Source organism: Entelurus aequoreus, linkage group LG07 (assembly GCF_033978785.1).
Source record: "Entelurus aequoreus isolate RoL-2023_Sb linkage group LG07, RoL_Eaeq_v1.1, whole genome shotgun sequence".
NCBI classification, from domain to species: Eukaryota; Metazoa; Chordata; class Actinopteri; order Syngnathiformes; family Syngnathidae; genus Entelurus; species Entelurus aequoreus.
In genome coordinates this window covers 19,208,402-19,233,763 of record NC_084737.1, presented here as the reverse complement: position 1 = coordinate 19,233,763, position 25,362 = coordinate 19,208,402, and the positions used below count along the sequence as shown (strand labels likewise).

Genomic DNA, 25,362 nt, shown 5'->3' with positions numbered 1-25,362 from the left:
TCAGCCTTACTGCCCCACCCGATCCCTAAGATCAGCCGATCAGCTGCTACTGACGGTCCCGGACACAAGGCTGAAGCTTAGAGGTGACAGAGCTTTCGCTGCTGCTGCTCCCAAGCTCTGGAACGACCTACCTCTGAGTGTTAGACAAGCCTCCTCTCTTCCTGTTTTTAAATCTCTCTTAAAAACATACTTTTATTCCATGGCTTTTAACACTGAGTGATCTCCATCCTGCAATGGCGCCCCATAATACACCTGCTGTGAACCTGTTTTTATGTTTTATGTTTTTATATTTTATTTATTTATTTTTTATCGTGTTCTGTTTGTGTTGTGTTGTGTTTGCTCGGTTCTCGTATTATTTTTAACCTGCCCATTGTACTGCACTTTGGCTACCCCTGTGGTCAATTTTAAATGTGCTTTATAAATAAAGTTGATTTGATTTTATTTGATTTGAAGTTGTGTGAGTGTGTATGTTGTGTGAGTGTGTATAATGGTGTGTGTGTGATGTTGTGTGAGTTTGTGATGTTGTGTGTGTGTGTGTGATGTTGTGTGAGTGATGTTGTATGAGTGTGTGTGATGTTGTGTTATGTGTGAGTGTGATGTTGTGTGAGCGTGTGATGTTGTGTGAGTGTGTGATGTTGTGTGAGTGTGTGATGTTGTATTGAGTGTTTGTGATGTGTGAGAGTGTGATGTTGTGTGTGTGATGTTGTGTGAGGTGTGATGTTGTGTGTGTGTGATGTTGTGTGAGTGTGTGATGTTGTGTGAGTGTGTGATGTTGTGTGAGTGGGAGATGTTCTATGTGCTATAATCTAATGTTAGTATGCTAACATTTCCTGCTTGTTTTTCAGCTAATTTTGTATTTTTAAAGTCAAATCATGAATTTTGATTCTTGGCGCCATCTTGGCTAACTTCTTCTAGCATACTTCTAGAGATATTAGCATACCAACGTTAGCATGCTAATATTTTATGCTAGCATTTTTGCTCATTTCCTTCGTATTAACTTTTAAAAATCTTGAAATTTGATACTTGGCGCCATCTTACAAGAATGTTAACTTTTCTAGTGTTATCATGCTAACAGTAGTATGCTAACATGTTATGCTCGTGTTTGAGCTATTTTGGTATGTTTGAAGTAAAATCCTGAATTTTGATAATTGCCGTCATCTTACAAGTACGCTAACTTATCCATACGTTAGCATGCTAACATTTTATGCTTGCTTTTTAGCTAGTTTTGAAGTAAGTATCAAATGAATTTTGATACTTGTCACCATCTTGGAAGTATGCTAACTTTTTCTGTATTAGAACGCTAACGTTGGCATGCTAATGTTTTATGCTGTCATTTTTGGTAATTTCATTCATATAAATCTAAAACAAATCATGGAATTTGATACTTGGCGCCATCTTACATGTACGCTAACTTTTCTAGTGTCATTACCCTAAAGTTAGCATATTAACGCTATATGCTAGCATTTATGCTAATTTAATTTGTATAAAACTAAAAATCTGGAATTTTGATACCTGTCACCATCTTGGAAATATGCTAACTTATTCTGTATTAGAATGCTAACGTTAGCATGCTAATGTTTTATAGTATAATTTTTGGTAATTTCATTCACACACACCGAAAACAAATCAGGAATTTTGATACTTGGCGCCATCTTACATGTACGCTAACTTTTCTAGTGTCATTACCCTAAAGTTAGCATATTAACGCTTCATGCTAGCATTTATGCTAATTTAATTTAATTTAATTCATGCTCCTAATAATTATTTTTTTAATCCCACTATTCCCGAAATTCCCAAATTTCCAGGAAGTTACCATTGAAATGAATGGGCATTTTTCCAAGTTGCACAATTCCCACATGTTACAACCTATTCAAACCATTCTAACATCAACACATTCCACTCATCCTGGAAATTCAAACAACCATTTTTCCACGTTCAACAAATTTCCAGGAATTCCCGTTTTTCTCTAACCTTATTTCGTTCGACGGCTCCATTCACATTTTTCAACCGATTTCAACCGTTCTACTGTCAAAACATTCCTATTAGTCAGGACAGAAAACCAAGTTGTTTTAAGAACTTGAAAAATTTCCGGTTTTCCCAAAATTCCATAGTACCATTTTTCAATTAAAAAACTGTTACTACTTCAACATTTATCAAACGATTCCAACACCAACCAATTCAGCTCATTCAGGACATTCATGCTCCTAATAATTATTGTTTTAGTCCCACTTTTCCCGAAATTCCCAAATTTCCAGGAAGTTACCATTGAAATGAATGGGCATTTTTCCAAGTTGCACAATTCCCACATGTCTCAACCTATTCCAACCATCCCAACATCAACACATTTCACTCATCCTGGAAATTCAAACAACCATTTTTCCACGTTCAACAAATTTCCAGGAATTCCCATTTTTCTCTAACCTTATTTCGTTCGACGGCTCCTTTCACATTTGTCAACCCATTTCGACTGTTCCACTGTCAAAACATTCCTCTTAGTCAGGACAAAAAACCAAGTTGGTTTAAGAACTTGAAAAATTCCTGGTTTCCCCGAAATTCTGTAATACTCTTTTTCAATTAAAAAAATGTTACTACTTCAACATTTATCGACCGATTCAAACGATTCCAACACCAACCAATTCAGCTCATTCAGGACATTCATGCTCCTAATCTTTTTTTTTTTAAATCCCGCTTTTCCCGAAATTCGCAAATTTTCAGGAAGTTCCCATTGAAATGAATGGGACATGTTTCCAAGTTGCACAATTCCCACATGTTACAACCTATTCAAACCATTCCAACTCCAACACATCCCACTCATCCTGGAAATTCAAACAACCATTTTTCCACATTCAACAAATTTCCAGGAATTCCCGTTTTTCTCTATCCTTATTTCGTTCGACGGCTCCATTCACATTTTTCAACCGATTTCAACCGTTCTACTGTCAAAACATTCCTATTAGTCAGGACAGAAAACCAAGTTTTTTTAAGAACTTGAAAAATTTCCGGTTTTCCCAAAATTCCATAGTACCATTTTTCAATTAAAAAACTGTTACTACTTCAACATTTATCAAACGATTCCAACACCAACCAATTCAGCTCATTCAGGACATTCATGCTCCTAATAATTATTTTTTTAATCCCACTTTTCCCGAAATTCCCAAATTTCCAGGAAGTTACCATTGAAATGAATGGGCATTTTTCCAAGTTGCACAATTCCCACATGTCTCAACCTATTCCAACCATCCCAACATCAACACATTTCACTCATCCTGGAAATTCAAACAACCATTTTTCCACGTTCAACAAATTTCGAGGAATTCCCATTTTTCTCTAACCTTATTTCGTTCGACGGCTCCTTTCACATTTGTCAACCCATTTCGACTGTTCCACTGTCAAAACATTCCTCTTAGTCAGGACAAAAAAACAAGTTGGTTTAAGAACTTGAAAAATTCCTGGTTTCCCCGAAATTCTGTAATACTCTTTTTCAATTAATAAAATGTTACTACTTCAACATTTATCGACCGATTCAAACGATTCCAACACCAACCAATTCAGCTCATTCAGGACATTCATGCTCCTAATCTTCTTTTTTTTTTAAATCCCGCTTTTCCCGAAATTCGCAAATTTTCAGGAAGTTCCCATTGAAATGAATGGGACATGTTTCCAAGTTGCACAATTCCCACATGTTACAACCTATTCAAACCATTCCAACATCAACACATTCCACTCATCCTGGAAATTCAAACAACCATTTTTCCACGTTCAACAAATTTCCAGGAATTTCCGTTTTTCTCTAACTTTATTTCGTTTAACGGCTCCTTTCACATTTGTCAACCCATTTCAACTGTTCCACTGTCAAAACATTGCTCTTAGTCAGGACAAAAAAACAAGTTGGTTTAAGAACTTGAAAAATTCCCAGTTTTCCCGAAATTCAGTATTACCATTTTTCAATTAAAAAACTGTTACTATTACGATTCCAACACCAACCAATTCAGCTCATTCAGGACATTCATGCTTCTAATCTTTTTTTTTTTAAATCCCACTTCTCCCAAAATTCCCAAATTTCCAGGAAGTTCCCATTGAAATGAATGGGACATTTTTCCAAGTTGCACTATTCCCAAATTTTTCAACCTATCCAAACCATTCCACCTCCAACACATTCCACTCATCCTGGACATTCGAACAAACACTTTCCCAAGTTCCAAACCCAATTCCGGTTTTCCTGGAAGTTCAAACTCCTCAACATTCAAACTCATACTGTCAGCATTTCAGTTTCCTTGGAGCATTCACACGCAATTCCTTCCTCATCTAGTGTCCTGATGTTGTTCCCTCCTTCTCTAGCAAGAACCGCCTCCAAGCCCATCTTTTTTAAATGAACAATGAGTGGATTTGGGCGTGAGGACGTGAGAAAAGCCCCCCTTGGAAGCTGGTCTCAAATGGTGTCTTAGAGTCACGTCATCCATCTAGCACCATTTGAAATCAGTGTTCTTGGGGCGGGAGGTGACCACGAGAGACGCGGCCAGCAGGCGGCAGAAAAGGACGCCCACCTTTTGGTCCTTTTTCCAAGGTTGACCGATTTCTTCTGGCGCTCGAAGTCTGCCTTCGTTTTCTAGCACCATTTGAAATCGGTTACAGTGAAGGACAGATTTCACCGGGGTGGACGACGGACGTAATGAGGAAGCGTCAAGAAAGAAGCTCTTTTATACTTCTGGCAATCACACCTTTGGAATAAAACTATTCAATGTTTTTGTTGTCAATGTTCACACCTTCTTTTAAAAACATCAAGCAGTGATGTCCAAAGTGCGACCAATTTATTTAACGAACCGCGTATGGAGGGAAATTTGTCTTTTTGACACCGTTTGAATTTTGTGAACTGATTTTTTTTTTTTTTTTACATCAAATGATGCTAATAATTTCAATTAAAAAAATTGTGTTAGCAAAATGTGTGTTTAAAAATTCAGTGTACAATATTTTACACAACATTTTATACACTGATTTTGTTAAACACTACATTTTTATACGCTGATTTTCTTACACTGAATTTATAAACTGAACTTTTATCAACTTAATTTGTAAAAACTAAATTTACACTGGAAACAATTCAGTGTATTTTTTTTACATTGAATTTTTAAACACTGATTTTTTTTTTTTTAACTGAATTTTTAAACAATATATTTTTTTTACACTGAATTTGTACACACAACATTTTTATACACAACACTTTTATAAACTTAATTTTTAAACAAAATTTACACTGGAAACAATTCACAATTTTTTATACACTGAATTTTTAAACACAGAATTTTTGTGCACTGAAAAAAATTGTGTTTGCAAAATGTGTGTTTAAAAATTCAGTGTTTTAAATTTCAGTGTATAAAAATTCAGTGGATACATTTATACACTGATTTTTCTAAACACTGAATTTTTATACGTTGTTTTTTTCCACTGAATTTGTACACACTACATTTTATACACTGAACTTTTATAAACTTAATTTTTAAACACTTAATTTGTACTGAAACAGTTCAGTGTATTTTTTTACACTTAACTTTTATACACTGAATTTTTAAACACTGATTTTTTTTACGCTGAATTTTTATACAATTAAGTTTTTAAACACTGAATTTTTAATTTTATGCTTTTTTTACACTGAATTTGTACACAACATTTTTATACTGTTTTTTTTAGTTATTTTTTTACACTGAATTTTTATACACATTTTTTCCCACTGAATTTGTACACACTACATTTTTATTCACTGAACTTTTATCAACTTCATTTTTAAACACACAAGTTACACTGGAAACAATTTTATACACAAAATATTTATAAATTTAATTTTTAAACATTTACACTGGAAACAATTCACAATTTTTTTTTACCCTGAATTTTTAAACAGAATACAGAATACACTGATTTTTTTCACTGAAAAAAATTGTGTTAGCAAAATGTGTGTTTAAAAATTCAGTGTTTTAAATTTCAGTGTATACATTTTTACACTGAATTTTTATACACTGATTTTTCTAAACACTGAATTTTTATACGTTGATTTTTTTCCACTGAATTTGTACACTACATTTCTATACACTGAACTTTTAAAAACTTAATTTTTAAACACTTAATTTATACTGGAAACAATTCAGTGTATTTTTTACACTGAATTTTTAAATACTAATTTTTTTTACGCTGAATTTTTATACACTTAAGTTTTTAAACACTGAATTTTTAAACTATGCCTTTTTACACTATATTTGTACACAACATTTTTATACACTGATTTTTTTTTTTTTTACACTGAATTTTTATACACAGATTTTTTTATATGCAGATTTTTTTCCCACTGAATTTGTACACACTACATTTATTTTCACTGAACTCTTTTTAACTTAATTTTTAAACACTAAAGTTACACAGTTACATTTTTAAACACTTTTTTTACACTGAATTTTATACACTTAAGTTTTTAAACACTGAATTTTTAAACAATTATTTTTTTTACACTCTATTTGTACACACATTTGTATAAGCTTCATTTTTAAACACTAAATTTACACTGGCAACAATTCACAATTTTTTATACACTGGATTTTTAAAGACAGAATTTTTATTAAATTATATAATTTATTATATTTATTAAAAATGTTGTGTATTGTATGCTTATTAATTGTTGCATATTGTATCATTAATAAATGTTGCGTATTGTATTTTAATGATTAAATGTTGCATATTGTATTTTATTAAATGTTGCGTATTGTATTTTAATGATTAAATGTTGCGTATTGTATCTTAATAAATGTTGCGTATTGTATTTTTATTAATAATGTTGCATATTGTATTAATAAATGTTGCGTATTGTATCTTAATGATTAAATGTTGCATATTGTATTATTAATAAATGTTGCATATTGTATTTTAATGATTAAATGTTGCGTGTTGTATTTTATTAAATGTTGCATATTGTATTTTAAAGAATAAATGTGTTTTGTATTTTTATTAAAAGTTGCATATTATATTAATAAATGTTGCGTAATGTATTTTAATGATTAAATGTTGCATAGAGTATATTTATTAAAAATAATGTTGTGTATTGTATTTTCATGATTAAATGTTGCATATTGTATTTTTATTATTAGGTGTTCCATATTGTATTTTTTAAATTATATTTTGCATATTGTATATTATTAAATGTTGCATATTGTATTAATAAATGTTGCGTATTGTATTTTAATGATTAAATGTTGCGTACTGTATTTATTAATAATTTTGCATATTGTATTATTAATAAATGTTGCGTATTATATTTTATTGATTAAATGTTGTATGTTGTATTTTTATTAAATAATACCTGGGATTTATATAGCGCTTTTCTAAGTACCCAAAGTCGCTTTACATGTTAAAAACCCATCATTCATTCACACCTGGTGGTGGTAAGCTACTTTCGTACACAGCTGCCCTGGGGTAGACTGACGGAAGCGTGGCTGCCAATTTGCGCCTACGGCCCCTCCGACCACCACCTATCATTCATTCAACATTCATTCACCGGTGTGAGCGGCACCGGGGGCAAGGGTGAAGTGTCCTGCCCAAGGACACAACGGCATGGTAAGAGGCGGGGAGCGAACCTGCAACCCTGAGGTTTCTGACACAGGCGCTCTACCCACTACGCCATGTTGCATATTGTATTATTAGTACATGTTGCTTATTGTGTTATTAATAAATGTTGCATATGTATTTTAATGATTACATTTTGCCTATTGTATTTTTATTAAATGTTGCATATTGTATTATTAATAAATGTTGCGTACTGTATTTTTATCAAATGTTGCATATTGTATTAATAAATATTGCGTATTGTATTATTAATGAATGTTGCATATTGTGTTAATAAATGTTGCGTATTGTATTTGAATGATTAAATGTTGCATATTGTAATTTTATTAATAATGTTGCATATAGTATCATTAATAAATGTTGCGTATTGTATTTTATTAAATGTTGCATATTGTATTTTTCTGCGATGAGGTGGCGACTTGTCCAGGGTGTACCCCGCCTTCCGCCCATGTGCAGCTGAGATAGGCTTCAGCACCCCCCGCCACCCCGAAAGGGACAAGCGGTAGAAAATGGATAGATGGATGGCTATTGTATTTTTGATAAATGTTGCGTATTGCATTTTAATGATTACATGTTGCGTGTTGTATTTTTATTAATAATGTTGCATATTGTATTAATAAATGTTGCATATTGTATTTTAATGATTAAATGTTGCATATTTTATTTTATTAAATGTTGCGTATTGTCTTATTAATAAATGTTGCATGTTGTATTTTAATGATTAAATGTTGCGTGTTGTATTTTAATGATCAAATGTTGCATAGTATATATTTATTAAAAATGTTGCGTATTGTATTCTTATTAATTGTTGCATATTGTATTATTAATAAAGGTTGCGTATCGTATTTTAATGATTAAATGTTGCATATTGCATTTTATTAAATGTTGCGTATTGTATTGTAATAATTAAATGTTGCATATTATTTTATTAAATGTTGCATATTGTCTTAATAAATGTTGCGTATTGTATTTTAATGATTAAATGTTGCGTATTGTATTTTAATGATTAAATGTTGCGTATTGTATTTTTATTAATAATGTTGCATATTGTATTAATAAATGTTGCGTATTGTATTTTAATAATTAAATGTTGCATAGTGTATATTTATAAAAAATGTGTATTGTATTTTTATTAAATGTTGCATATTGTATTATTAAATGTTGCGTATTGTATTTTATGAAATGTTGCATATTGTATTTTTAATAAATGTTGCGTAATGTATTTTATTGATTAAATGTGTGTTGTATTTTTATCAATTATGTTGCATATTGTATTAATAAATGTTGCGTTTTGTATTTTAATGATCAAATGTTGCATATTGTATTTTATTAAATGTTGCGTATTGTATTAATAAATGCTGTATATTGTATTTTAATGATTAAATGTTGCATAGTGTATGTTTATTAAAAATGTTGCGTATTGTATTATTAAATGTTGCGTATTGTATTTTTATTAATGTTGCATATTGTATTAATAACTGTTGCGTATTGTATTTTAATGATTAAATGTTGCGTATTGTATTTTAATGATTAAATGTTGCGTATTGTATTTTTATTAATAATGTTGCATATTGTATTAATAAATGTTGCGTATTGTATTTTAATAATTAAATGTTGCATAGTGTATATTTATAAAAAATGTGTATTGTATTTTTATTAAATGTTGCATATTGTATTATTAAATGTTGCGTATTGTATTTTATGAAATGTTGCATATTGTATTTTTAATAAATGTTGCGTAATGTATTTTATTGATTAAATGTGTGTTGTATTTTTATCAATTATGTTGCATATTGTATTAATAAATGTTGCGTTTTGTATTTTAATGATCAAATGTTGCATATTGTATTTTATTAAATGTTGCGTATTGTATTAATAAATGCTGTATATTGTATTTTAATGATTAAATGTTGCATAGTGTATGTTTATTAAAAATGTTGCGTATTGTATTATTAAATGTTGCGTATTGTATTTTTATTAATGTTGCATATTGTATTAATAACTGTTGCGTATTGTATTTTATTAAATGTTGCATTTTGTATTAATAAATGTTGCGTATTGTATTGTAATGATTAAATGTTGCATATTGTATTTTTATTAATAATATTGCATATTGTATTAATAAATGTTGCGTATTGTATTTTATTATTGGATGCTACTGTAATTTCACAAAGTTGTGTGAACATTAAACACAGCAAAACATTCATCTTATTTATTTTTTTATTGTTTGGCTTTTGGCTAGAACAGTGCAATGTCAAAGCAGCAAAAAAAGTCGTGACAACTTTTCATTCAATAAATAGTTTGGAAAAAGTGCAGCTCAGCAAAAATTCTACTGCATACTGTATGTACAGTACATACACTATGGACATACATAGTATATGTACAGTACGTACACTATATACTACACAGTGTAGGTACTGTATTTACAGTATGTAGAGTGCAGTATGTTGTCATTCAAGAGCAAGCATGTTTGTTACATCATTAACAATTTTACATTCATTTGAAGGCGCAATAGAAAACTTATTTTTCCAGTTTCAAACTATTCAACAAAATGTGACAAATGAAAATGAACTAAAAGTGCACAAGAAGGAAAAGGAAGAAAGTCAGATCCAAAAGTAGAATCTTTCATTCTTCTCATTCAAGAACATCTTCTACAGGGATGCAATCAAAAACTGGTTCTCTTCTAAATCCTGGTTCTCACAAGAACTGGTTCTCCTTTTGAGTTCTGCTTCTTGTTGAAAACCCATCTCTTATTTAGAACTGGTTTTCTTTGAAGACTGGCTCTCATTTAGAACTGCTTCTCTTTGAGGAATGGTTATTGTTAAGAACTGCTTTTCTTCAAGAACTGAACGTGTCAGCCTGCGTTCCAAACCCATCACTTGTTTGTCTGGCAAATCATTTAAAATTATTGTGGAATATTGAAGAAAAAGAAAGAAAAAAAAACATATTTTCCAGATTAAAAACCGCCACTTTTTTCATCGCTTTGATTCCTGCGGCTTATAAAACGGTGCGGCTAACTAATGGATTTTTCTTCGCTCACAGCCATATTGTTTTCTATTGATATTACACCGACAGGAGACACTGAATGGGTGCGTTATTGTTTGTGCTATGGCGCCATCTTTTGGACGAGTCCGCCCACTGCAGGTGCTGCGGTTTTCGTGCCTTCAACCGGAAGCGTAAGTGCCTGTTTGTCCCCCGGATTTTTCATTCATCCCTTTGTAAGTTTTCCAATATAACTAAAACAATTCTTGCTTACTAGAGCGTCCCCATGTGTGATGTCTTTAGGAGTGTTTTCATGCATATTTGTACGTGCTATCGTAATCAAGCTAGCGTCGTTAGCATTAGCTGGTATGCTAACATATTTACGAGTGTCTGTTAGTATTATTAACTTACAACGGCATTCTTTTTGTATCGTTTCACTTTCACAAATTCTTCAGTGAATTCAGCAAAACGTCACCATGGAGTTATTGAGTCTGTTTACCTGATTGGAGAGCTTGCTTGCGCAGCTAGTGGGTCCATGATGATGACTTCTGTTTTGTTTGATCAGCCGTTCTACTGCCCTGTTACAGACACTGTTAGGAAACAATTAAGGTATGTAAATAAACATTTACAGAATATTTCTGTGTAAATAACCTAAATATCTGCGTCTTATAGTCCGGTGCGGCTAATATATGGAAACATATTTTATTCTTCTAAAATTTAGTGGGTGTGGCTTAAACACCGGTGCGCTCTATAGTCTGGAAAATACATTAAAGGATGTCCTGTTGTTATGAATACTGATTTTTTGCAATCATCTCTGATCAAATGTTTCTAAAACGTCTTCCAGTTTGAATATCAAGCGTGAGGAACGTGTCATCAGATGTAATCCAAACATAAGCGCGAGTTCAGATCAATTTACGGAATTTGTTGTCCTCTTGGGGCTGAAGTCTGAAGTCTTCTTCCTCCTAGCAATGTTGGGCCAACAGGATCAGTGGGCTTACTGCGAAATCAAAACAGTACATTTGAATTAAATTCACTGTGAAAGAGGAGCAGGATAACTTTTAAAGGGGTCATATTATATCAAACCAAGTGTTCTTGCATGTTTTTATGCATTTGGGATGCCCACAGGTGCTAAAAATGTGCACTCAAACCATGGAGATGTTCATAAAAACTATGTTGTCTTGTTTGAGATTTGCCACGTCAGCAGATATCTCCATACACAACCGACAGGCATAAAACATACAAAAAAATAGTAAAAATTTGTAATTAACGTTTAGGTCTGAAGTTGTAAATTTAAATGACTTATTTTTATTGTGAGTGGGGTCATTTTGGATCCCTAAGGCCTTTAGTGTGATTAAAAAAAAACTGTCATTGCGCACGATATAATAATGAATTTAAAATCAATGTTATGAATTATTGAACAATTTAAGGCTCCAATTACTTCACATAGAATATTCCACTTTAAAATATGTTTTTGGGAAAAGATTGATTTTTTTTTTTGTTTGTCATAAAAAGACAAATCCTTTTTTTTATTTTTATATATATATATATATATATATATATATATATATATATATATATATATATATATATATATATATATATATATATACACTATCGTTCAAAAGTTTGGGGTCACCCAAACAATTTTGTGGAATCATGTTCAGATGTGTGAACATGATTGCACAAGGGTTTTCTAATCATCAATTAGCCTTCTGAGCCAATGAGCAAACACATTGTACCATTAAAACACTGTAGTGATAGTTGCTGGAAATGGGCCTCTATACTGGCATCTGTTTGTCTCGAGAGACAATAGAGTTTTGCGCTCAAATGTCAATTCCTGTGCAACGTTTGTTGTGACTATATAAGCCAATTCTTGACAGACATGCTTTGTTGCAGTTCCTGCACACATATTGTATTGTTGGTTGATTCAGTGGGGGTGTGACTGTTCGCTTTCTACGTTCACGCTTCTCCTCCCATTGTCTTACTCTTCTTAAGTCACTCTGATGTACGCCCTCCTCCACTAACTTCCTCCATTTCCCACGTTCAGCTGAAGAAGCTTCCCAGTTTAATGGGTTGATGTCACTGGCCTTCATATCACGCTTACACACATCTTTAAAACGAAGGACAGGTCTTCCCACAGCCCTTGTTCCAGAGGCCAGTTCTCCGTACAGGATGTCTTTTGGAATGCGAGTGTCATCCATTCGACTTACATGGCCAAGCCATCTCAGACGTCGTTGTGTAAGGAGAGCGAAGATTGTCTTCATTCCTGTTTTCTCGAGGATATCCTTATTCGGGATGCGATCCTGCCATTTAATTCCCAGAATCCGCCTCAGGCACCGAAGATGGAAGGACTTCAAACGGCGCTCTTGGCGTGCATACGAGGTCCATGACTCACTGCCATAAAGTAGAGTGCTAAGAACACAGGCTTGATAGATCTTATTTTTCGTGTTGATGGTTAGCAGTCTGTTCTCCCAAGCACGCTTGGAGAGTCTAGCCATCGTTGTAGATGCTTTGCCGATGCAGATGTTGATCTCGGCATCGAGAGAGAGATTGCTGGATATGGTTGAGCCAAGATAGGTGAAGTTCTCAACAACTTGCAGGGTGTGGTTTCCAATGGAGATCCTTGGAATGTTGCGCATATCTTGTCCCATAATGTTTGTCTTCTTGAGTTTTATAGTTAAGCCAAAGTCTTTGCATGCATCAGAAAAGCTGTTGATCAGCCTCTGTAGTGCTTCCTCTGATGGTGAGGCCAGAGCAGCATCATCTGCGAAGAGCATCTCTCTGATGAGGACTTTACGCACTCTAGTCTTTGCCCGGAGACGTGCGAGGTTGAACAGTTTCCCGTCGCTCCTTGTGTGCAGGTAAACACCATCGTCAGATGATTTGAATGCTTCTGACAATAGCAACGAGAAGAAGATTCCGAAGAGCGTAGGAGCAAGCACGCATCCTTGTAGATATTGTACCAAAAACCAGACATTTGCAGCTAGAATAGTCATTTACCACATTAGCAATGTATAGAGTGTATTTCTTTAGTAGATATTGTACCAAAAACCAGACATTTGCAGCTGGAATAGTCATTTACCACATTAGCAATGTATAGAGTGTATTTCTTTAAAGTTAAGACTAGTTTAAAGTTATCTTCATTGAAAAATAAGGACATTTCAATGTGACCCCAAACTTTTGAACGGTAGTGTATATACAAACCCTGTTTCCATATGAGTTGGGAAATTGTGTTAGATGTAAATATAAACGGAATACAATGATTTGCAAATCATTTTCAACCCATATTCAGTTGAATATGCTACAAAGACAACATATTTGATGTTCAAACTGATAAACTTTTTTTTTTTTGCAAATAAACATTAACTTTAGAATTTGATGCCAGCAACACGTGACAAAGAAGTTGGGAAAGGTGGCAATAAATACTGATAAAGTTGAGGAATGCTCATCAAACACTTATTTGGAACATCCCACAGGTGTGCAGGTTAATTGGGAACAGGTGGGTGCCATGATTGGGTATAAAAACAGCTTTCCAAAAAATGCTCAGTCTTTCACAAGAAATAATGGGGCGAGGTACACCCCTTTGTCCACAACTGCGTGAGCAAATAGTCTAACAGTTTAAGAACAACGTTTCTCAAAGTGCAATTGCTAAGAAATTTAAGGATTTCAACATCTACGGTCCATAATATCATCAAAAGGTTCAGAGAATCTGGAGAAATCACTCCACGTAAGCGGCATGGCCGGAAACCAACATTGAATGACCGTGACCTTCGATCCCTCAGACGGCACTGTATCAAAAACAGACATCAATCTCTAAAGGATATCACCACATGGGCTCAGGAACACTTCAGAAAACCACTGTCACTAAATACAGTTAGTCGCTACATCTGTAAGTGAAAGTTAAAACTCTACTATGCAAAGCGAAAGCCATTTATCAACAACATCCAGAAACGCCACCGGCTTCTCTGGGCCAGAGCTCATCTAAGATGGACTCATGCATAGTGGAAAAGTGTTCTGTTGTCTGACGAGTCCACATTTCAAATTGTTTTGAAATGGGGAAGCGAACCATCCAGACTGTTATCGACGCAAAGTTCAAAAGCCAGCATCTGTGATGGTATGGGGGTGCATTAGTGCCCAAGGCATGAGTTATTTACACTTCTGTGAAGGCACCATTAATGCTGAAAGGTACATACAGGTTTTAGAACAACATATGATGCCACCCAAGCGCCGTCTTTGTCATGGACGCCCCTGCTTATTTCAGCAAGACAATGCCAAGCCACATTCAGCACGTGCTACAACAGCGTGGCTTCGTAAAAAAAGAGTGTGAGTACTTTCCTGGCCCGCCTGCAGTCCAGACCTGTCTCCAATCGAAAATGTGTGGCGCATTATGAAGCGTGAAATACGACAGCGGAGACCCCGGACTGTTGAACGACTTAAGCTCTACATAAAACAAGAATGGGAAAGAATTCCACTTTCAAAGCTTCAACAATTAGTTTCCTCAGTTCCCAATCGTTTATTGAGTGTTGTTAAAAGAAAAGGTGATGTAACACAGTGGTGAACATGCCCTTTCCCAACTACTTTGGCACGTGTTGCAGCCATGAAATTCTAAGTTAATTATTATTTGCAAAAAAAAAAAAAAAGTTTATGAGTTTGAACATCAAATATCTTGTCTTTGTAGTGCATTCAATTGAATATGGGTTGAAAAGGATTTGCAAATCATTGTATTCCGTTTCCGCTTATCGGATAAGCGGAAGAAGATGGATGGATGGATGGATGTATTCCGTTTATATTTACATCCAACACAATTTCCCAACTCATATGGAAATGGGGTTTGTATAACAAAAGGGCATTAAACAAACAAAACTATAATAAAAAAATATGACAAATCTGAAGTTGAGCTAGTAATTTAAACGTTGAAATTAAACAAAAATAAAATCAGGTCTGAATTATTTTTTAACACATTTAAGAGTGGGACCCTTTTGGGTCCCTGAGAATGTTAATATGATTTATTTTTTAAACTGTCATTGTTTAAAAATAATTTATTTAAATCATTTTTGTTATGAATGATTGACCTATTTAAGGCTCCAATTACTTCACATCGAATATCCCACTTTAAAATATGTTTTTGGGAAAAGATTTATATATTTTTTTGTTTGTCATAAAAATACTTTTTTTTTGTATATATATATATATATATAAAACAAAAGGGCATTAAACAAACAAAACTATAATAAAAAAATATAATTGACAAATCTGAAGTCGAGCTAGAAATGTAAGCGTTAAAAGTAAACAAAAATAAAATCAGGTCTGACTTATTTTTTAACACATTTAAGAGTGGGACCCTTTTGGGTCCCTGAGAATGTTAATGTGATTTATTTTTTAAACTGTCATTGTTTAAAAATAATTAATTAAAATCATTTTTGTTATGAATGATTGACCTATTTAAAAGCTCCAAATACTTCACATTGAATATTCCACTTTAAAATATGTTTTTGGGAAAAGACAGAATTTTTTTGTTTGCCATAAAAACACTAATCTTTTTTTATACAACAAAAGGGCATTAAACAAACAAAACAATCATAAAAAAATATAATTGACATATCTGAAGTTGATCTAGAAATTTAAGCACTGAAAGTATAAGTATATGACTTATTTTTAACACATTCAAGAGTGCGACCCTTTTGGGTCCCTGAGAATGTTAATGGGATTTATTTTTTAAACTGTCATTGTTTAAAAATAATTAATTTAAATAATTTTTGTTATGAATGATTGACCTATTTAAGGCTCCAATTACTTCATATTGAATATTCCACTTTAAAATATGTTTTTGGGAAAAGACTGAATTTTTTTGTTTGCCATAAAAAGACTAATCTTTTTTTATACAACAAAAGGGCATTAAACAAACAAAACAATCATAAAAAAATATAATTGACATATCTGAAGTTGATCTAGTAATTTAAGTGCTGAAAGTAAAAATAAAATCAGGTATGACTTATTTTTAACACATTTAAGAGTGGGACCCTTTTGGGTCCCTGAGAATGTTAGTAAGATTGTATTTAAACTGTCATTGTTTAAAAAATTATTAATTAAAATCATTGTTGTTATGAATTATTGAAGTATTTAAGGCTCCAATTACTTCACATCGAATATTACACTTTAAAATATGTTTTTTGGAAAAGACTGATTTTTTTTGGTTTGCCATAAAAAGACAAATATTTTTTATATATAAAAAAAGGCATTAAACAAACAAAAACAATAATTAAAAAAATAAAAGAATTGACAAATCTGACGTTGATCTATCATTGTTGTTATGAATTATTGAACTATTTAGGGCTCCAGTTACTTCACATCAAATATTCCACTTTGAAATACTTTTGGGTTTGCCATAAGAAAAACACTAACCCTACAAAAAAAACAACAATTACGACAAAAATGGCATAAAACAAACAAAACAATAATAAAAAAAATAAAACAATTGACAAATCTGAAGTTGATCTAGAAATTTAAGCGTTGAAAGTTAACAAAAATAAAATCAGGTATGACTTATTTTTAACACATTTAAGAATGGGACCCTTTTGGATCCCTGAGAATGTTTGTGTGATTTTTTTAAAATTATCGTTGTTTAAAAAATAATTAATTAAAATCATTGTAGTCATGAATTATAGAACTATTTAGGGCTCCAATTACCTCACATCAAATATTCCACTTTGAAAAACCCTAACCCTTAAAAAAAATAAAAAATTACGACAAAAAGGGCATAAAACAAACAAACATTTCAAAAATCATGAAACTCATAATAAACGAATAGGTCTGAAATGATGTAGAGAAGTGGTTCTCAGACTTTTTTCACCAAGTACCACCTCAGAAAACACTCTGCTCTTCAAACTCACACACAGCAATTTGAACAGTAACACCGTGTTTGAATATAGTCAATAAAACACTGTGCTCTAATGAGTCAAATAAAAAGTAACTGCACATAAAAGTTAAATAAACACTGTGATTGTCAGAAGTCATGTCATTGCAATGTTTAAATTCACTGTAAAAGAGGAGGAGGATAACTTTTAAAGGGGTCATATTATATCAAACCAACTGTTCTTGCATGTTTTTATTCATTTGAGGTGCTGAAAATGTGCACTCAAACCATGGAGATGTTCATAAAAACTATGTTGTCTTGTTTGAGATTTGCCACGTCAGCGGATATCTCCATACACAATCGACAGACATAAAACATACAAAAAAATAGTAAACATTTGTAATTAAAATTTAGATCTGAAGTTGTAAATGTCTTATTTTTATTGTGAGTGGGGTCATTTTGGATCCCTAAGGCTTTTAGTGTGATTAAAAAAAACTGTCATTGCTCACAATATAAAAGTGAATTTAAAATCAATGTTATGAATTATTGAACTATTTAAGGCTCCAATTACTTCACATAGAATATTCCACTTTAAAATATGTTTTTGGGAAAAGATTGATTTTTTTTTTTTTGTTTGTCATACAAAGACAAACAAATATATATATATATATATATATATATATATATATATATATATATATATATATATATATATATATATATATATATATATATATATATATATATATATATATATATATATATATAAAACAAAAGGGCATTAAACAAACAAAACTATAATAAAAAAATATGACAAATCTGAAGTTGAGCTAGTAATTTAAGCGTTGAAAATAAACACAAATAAAATCAGGTCTGACTTATTTTTTAACACATTTAAGAGTGGGACCCTTTTGGGTCCCTGAGAATGTTAATGTGATTTATTTTTTAAACTGTCATTGTTTAAAAATAATTAATTTAAATAATTTTTGTTATGAATGATTGACCTATTTAAGGCTCCAACTACTTCACATCGAATATTCCACTTTAAAATATGTTTTTGGGGGGAAAACATTTTTTTTTGGTTGCCATAAAAAGAAATATTTTTCATATAACAAAAGGGCATTAAACAAACAAAACAATAACAAAAAAATATAATTGACATATCTAAAGTTGATCTAGAAATTTAAGCGCTGAAAGTAAAAGTAAAATCAGGTCTGACTTATTTTTAACACATTTAAGAGTGCGATGCGACCCTTTTGGGTCCCTGAGAATGTTAGTAAGATTTTTTTTAAACTGTCATTGTTTAAAAAATAATTAATTACATTCATTGTTATGAATTATTGAAGTATTTAAGGCGCCAATTACTTCACATCGAATATTACACTTTAAATTATGTTTTTTGGAAAAGACAGATTTTTATATATAAAAAAAGGGCATTAAACAAACAAAACAATAATAATAATAAAAAATTGATCTAGAAATTTAGGCGTTGAAAGTAAACAAAAATAAAATCAGGTATGACTTATTTTTAACACATTTAAGAGTGGGACCCTTTTGGATTCCTGAGAATGTTTGTGTGATTTTTTTTTAAATGGTCATTGTTTAAAAAATAATTCATTAAAATCATTGTAGTTATGAATTATTGAACTATTTAGGGCTCCAATTACTTCACATCAAATATTCTACTTTGAAATATTTTTGGGTTTGCCATAAAAAAAACACTAACCCTAAAAAAAAAAAAAAATCAGACAAAAAAGGCATAAAACAAAAACTTTCAAAAATCATAAAACTCATAATAAACGAATAAATCTGAAAATGATGTAGAGAAGTGGTTCTCAGACTTTTTTCACCAAGTACAACCTCAGAAAACACTCTGCTCTTCAAACTCACACACAGCAATTTGAACAGTAACACCATGTTTGAATATAGTCAATAAAACACTGTGCTCTAATGAGTCAAATAAAAAGTAACTGCACATAAAAGTTAAATAAACATTGTGATTGTCAGAAGTGATGTCATTGCAATGTTTAAATTCACTGTAAAAGAGGAGGATAACTTTTAAAGGGGTCATATTATATCAAACCAACTGTTCTTGCATGTTTTTATTCATTTGGGACGCCCACAGGTGCTGAAAATGTGCACTCAAACCATGGAGATGTTCATAAAAACTATGTTGTCTTGTTTGAGATTTGCCACGTCAGCGGATATCTCCATACACAATCGACAGACATAAAACATACAAAAAAATAGTAAACATTTGTAATTTAAATTTAGATCTGAAGTTGTAAATGTCTTATTTTTATTGTGAGTGGGGTCATTTTGGATCCCTAAGGCTTTTAGTGTGATTAAAAAAAACTGTCATTGCTCACAATATAAAAGTGAATTTAAAATCAATGTTATGAATTATTGAACTATTTAAGGCTCCAATTACTTCACATAGAATATTCCACTTTAAAATATGTTTTTGGGAAAAGATTGATTTTTTTGTTTTTTGTTTGTCATACAAAGACAAACAAATATATATATATATATATATATATATATATATATATATATATATATATATATATATATATATATATATATATATATATATATATATATATATATATATATATATATATATATAACAAAAGGGCATTAAACAAACAAAACTATAATAAAAAAATATGACAAATCTGAAGTTGAGCTAGTAATTTAAGCGTTGAAAATAAACAAAAATAAAATCAGGTCTGACTTATTTTTTAACACATTTAAGAGTGGGACCCCTTTGGGTCCCTGAGAATGTTAATGTGATTTATTTTTTAAACTGTCATTGTTTAAAAATAATTTATTTAAATCATTTTTGTTATGAATGATTGACCTATTTAAGGCTCCAAATACTTCACATCGAATATTCCACTTTAAAATATGTTTTTGGGGAAAAAAACAATTTTTTTGGTTGCCATAAAAAGAAATATTTTTCATATAACAAAAGGGCATTAAACAAACAAAACAATAACAAAAAAATATAATTGACATATCTAAAGTTGATCTAGAAATTTAAGCGCTGAAAGTAAAAGTAAAATCAGGTCTGACTTATTTTTAACACATTTAAGAGTGCGATGCGACCCTTTTGGGTCCCTGAGAATGTTAGTAAGATTTTTTTTAAACTGTCATTGTTTAAAAAATAATTAATTACATTCATTGTTATGAATTATTGAAGTATTTAAGGCGCCAATTACTTCACATCGAATATTACACTTTAAATTATGTTTTTTGGAAAAGACAGATTTTTATATATAAAAAAAGGGCATTAAACAAACAAAACAATAATAATAATACAAATTTGATCTAGAAATGTAGGCGTTGAAAGTAAACAAAAATAAAATCAGGTATGACTTATTTTTAACACATTTAAGAGTGGGACCCTTTTGGATTCCTGAGAATGTTTGTGTGATTTTTTTTTAAATGGTCATTGTTTAAAAAATAATTCATTAAAATCATTGTAGTTATGAATTATTGAACTATTTAGGGCTCCAATTACTTCACATCAAATATTCTACTTTGAAATATTTTTGGGTTTGCCATAAAAAAAACACTAACCCTAAAAAAAAAAAAATCAGACAAAAAAGGCATAAAACAAAAACTTTCAAAAATCATAAAACTCATAATAAATGAATAGATCTGAAAATGATGTAGAGAAGTGGTTCTCAGACTTTTTTCACCAAGTACAACCTCAGAAAACACTCGGCTCTTCAAACTCACACACAGCAATTTGAACAGTAACACCGTGTTTGAATATAGGTCAATAAAACACTGTGCTCTAACCAGTCCAATAAAAAGTAACGGCACATAAACGTTAAATAAACTGATTGTCAGAAGTCATGTCATTGCAATGTTTAAATTCACTGTGAAAGAGGAGCAGGATAACTTTAAAGGGGTCATATTATATCAAACCAAATGTTCTTGCATGTTTTTATGCATTTGGGACACCCACAGGTGCTGAAAATGTGCACTCAAAACCATGGAGATGTTCATAAAAACTATGTTGTCTTGTTTGAGATTTGCCACGTCTGCAGATATCTCCATACACAATCGACATCTGCGCTACGTTGATTTATTTTCCAGCAGCAATTGTAGTCCGGGCCAAAATATGAAAATGTGTTATTGTTTGTATTTACCAGCAGAGGTCACTACACAAACTTCCATTTTCATCTGAACTAGTAAGAAACACCTCCTTCACTTTTGTGTTTGGTAAAAATGGACTGAATCGGAATATCGGAGAATGAATGAAGCTAAGAAACCCGCCTCAGTCAGACAGTAATTTTACAGAAGGATTACACAAAACTACTTTTCAACACCTACTACAAGAGTACCATGCAATGTAAACCAATCAAAAGCAACATAAGGCGGGTCCTTGCGTTTTTATTTTTCACACACAGTTCAGACAAATGTTGACAACTTGCCGACTTTCTCACTAAATCTAGACTCTTTCCAACTCCTCTTAGTGACTTTATTTCTCAAAAGCAACCAGTTGTGACAAATCTAGCAACTTTTGTGGCAGAATGTTTGGAGACACGAAAGCGCATAACACTCTAATGTCCTCAACATACAACGTCAGCTGAGCCTTTCCTACCAGGCGGTCCTCGGTCTACCGAATGTCTGCTCTTTGACAGCTTGTACTAAAAAAAAAATGTTGGTACGTTTAAAGGCCTACCGAAACTCACTACTACCGACCACGCAGTCTGATAGTTTATATATCAATGATGAAATCTTAACATTGCAACACATGCCAGGTTAACTTATAAAGTGCAATTTTATATTTCCCGCTAAACTTCCGGTTGAAAACGTCTCTGTATGATGACGTATGCGCGTGACGTCAATCGTTGAAACGGAAGTATTCGGACGCCATTGAATCCAATACAAAAAGCTCTGTTTTCATCTCAAAATTCCACAGTATTCTGGACATCTGTGTTGGTGAATCTTTTGCAATTTGTTTAATGAACAATGAAGACTGCAAAGAAGAAAGTTGTAGGTGGGATCGGTGTATTAGCGGCTGGCTGCAGCAACACAACCAGGAGGACTTTGACTTGGATAGCAGACGCGCTATTCGACGCTAGCCGCAGACCGCATCGATAATCGGGTGAAGTCCTTCGTCGCACCGTCGATCGCTGGAACGCAGGTGAGCACGGGTGTTGATGAGCAGATGAGGGCTGGCTGGCGTAGGTGGATAGCTAATGTTTTTAGCATAGCTCTGTGAGGTCCCGTTGCTGAGTTAGCTTCAACGGCGTCGTTAGCAACAGCATTGTTAAGCTTCGCCAGGCTGGAAAGCATTAACCGTGTAGTTACAGGTCTATGGTTTAATAGTTTTGTTGATTTTCTGTCTATCCTTCCAGTCAGGGGCTTATTTCTTTTGTTTCTATATGCAGTTAAGCACGATGTTATCACGTTAGCTCCGTAGATAAAGTGTTTCGCCGATGTATTGTCGTGGGGATAAAAGTCACTGTGAATGTCCATTTCGCGTTCTCGACTCTCATTTTCAAGAGGATATAGTATCAGAGGTGGTTTGAAATACAAATCCGTGATCCACAATAGAAAAAGGAGAGAGTGTGGAATCCAATGAGCCAGCTTGTACCTAAGTTACAGTCAGAGCGAAAAAAGATACGTCCTGCACTGGACTCTAGTCCTTCACTCTCACGTCCCGCATCCACAAATCTTTCCTCCTGGCTCAAATTAACGGGGTAATCGTCACTTTCTCGGTCCGAATCGCTCTCGCTGCATTGAAAACAATGGGTAAATGTGAGGAGCCTTTCAACCTTTGACGTCACGCTACTTCCGGTACAGGCAAGGCTTTTTTTTTATCAGCGACCAAAAGTTGCGAACTTTATCGTCGATGTTCTCTACTAAATCCTTTCAGCAAAAATATGGCAATATTTCGAAATTATCAAGTATGACACATAGAATGGATCTGCTATCCCTGTTAAAATAAAAAAAAATCATTTCAGTAGGCCTTTAAGTGCAATGACAGTAAAGTCCATTCAATTCTCGTCAGAGCAGAGAGGAGACGCACACCCACTCTGCGCAAGGCTGGCGCTGTTTCTGCCTTGGTGGAGATATAAATGTTTCGTGATGCTACAATAATAAACAAACCAATTGTTCATGTCAATGAGCCAGTCAATAGATTTGGTTTGTTTGCAAATAGCTCAACCCTTCAGTCTTTCGATCAAATTTGATACTAACATTTAAGAAAGTAAAACAGATAAAAATACAACTAAACTAAGAATCAACTATCCATCCATCCATCCATCTTCAACCGCTTATCCGGAATCGGGTCGCGGGGACAACAGCTCCAGCAGAGACCCCCAGACTTCCCTCTCCAGAGCAGTATTAGCAACTTCCTCCTGGGGAATCTCGAAGCGTTCCTAGGCCAGAGAGGAGATGTAATCCCCCCATCTGGTACTTGTCCTGCCGCGGGGTCTCCTCCCAGTGGGACGTGCAACAAGGACCTCCCTAGGGAGACGCTCATGAGGCATCCGCACGAGATGCCCGAACCACCTAAGCTGGTTCCTTTCCAAGCGGGTGACTGAACTTCTCACCCTCTCTCTTAAGGGAGATGCCAGCCACCCTTCTGAGGAAACTCATTTCGGCCGCTTGTATCCGCGATCTTATTCCTTCGGTCATGACCATAGGTGAGAGTAGGAATGTAGAATCAACTAAATAAAATTAATTTACAGTTGTAATCATAATTTCTATTTTTTAACTCACAGCCCTTTTCTTTAAGTTTATGGACTGCAATTCCTTGAAATTGATAGTTCTACTATTTGATAATACAAGAACCGCCTGTTTTTTTATTTGTCTAGTTAAAAAATAGACACAACATTGTTCTGACATGATAGATTACATTTTCCTTTCACTATGCAAAGCTTGCATCTGCATCGAATTGTGATGTTTTAAATTAAAAGTATTGTTAGTGAGTCGTATCGTAACCCATGTATCGAGATTCATATCGGATGGCCATTTAAGGAAAAGATGCACACCTCTACGAGCTACGTTTTAAAGCAGGGGTGGGCAATTAATTTTTACCGGGGGCCGCATGAGCAACCCGAGCACTGCTGGAGGGCCACACCGACAATATTTCCATTAAATTTTGCTCAAATTATTTTTGATATACTGTAAGATAAATAATAATAATAATAATATTTTCATTTAACCTAACTTATCTTTATTCAAAAGCACATGGCTTTTGATGGTTTTATTTTTAACACTTTCTTACACAACGCTTCCTGATGTGTAATACCATGCAAAAATTTAAATTTCTGTCACTTTATCCTGCATCCTCTTTGTTGTGAACGTAGCACAACTGTAAGGTGATTGGCGAAGAAGGAGGAAGCGTTGCTGTTGCGGAAATGAGGAGTGAGGATAGACGTGCGTGTGGAAAGAACGAGATAAGTTGAACTGTGTTAGTATAGCTTGCTCAATAAAAGTTTAAAAAGAGCATCAGACTTGGTGTGCACTTCTTCTGGACGCTACAATTGGAGTCAGAAGTGGGATGAAATGCCTCCCAGTTCGCCTTGCCATCAAACCTGGGAGCCTTCATTGAGGGCGGAATTCTTCCATGCCAAGCAGCGTGCGCTGCACCTGTAGAAGCTGCCTCTGTCCTTCCACCCTCTCTCTCTCTCTTTGCGGTGAGCTCCTCACTTTCTGGATTCACACAGACATCTGCAGTGCTGCTGGCACCTTAAGTCCCCACTCAATGTCCTTTCCCTCCCGTTCCATCTTGACAAAATCGCCAGGAAACATCGTGGCACGTACCTCCCGATGACGTAGCAGACTGAGCACACAATTAAGCAGCGCAGTATGCACAAAGATTTACTTCTGACACCAATTGTAGCGTCCAAAAGAAGTGCACACCAAGTCTGACGCTCTTTTTAAACTTTTAT

The 25,362-nt window shown here is 33.2% G+C and overlaps 1 protein-coding gene across 5 annotated transcripts in view; it reads right to left on the bottom strand.

The window, feature by feature from the left end:
* Nucleotides 1–9,807: 9,807 nt before the first annotated feature.
* Nucleotides 9,808–25,362, bottom strand: part of LOC133653477 (complement receptor type 2-like) — a 44,695-nt gene continuing 29,140 nt past the window's right edge. For all 5 annotated transcript variants that reach the window (XM_062052784.1, XM_062052783.1, XM_062052786.1 and 2 more), the window contains one exon: nt 9,808–11,584. Coding sequence is in view for 4 of the 5 variants with exons in the window: in XM_062052783.1 (XP_061908767.1) it covers nt 11,500–11,584 (85 nt within the window). In the remaining variant the exon portion in view is untranslated. The remainder of the gene's footprint in view (nt 11,585–25,362) is intronic.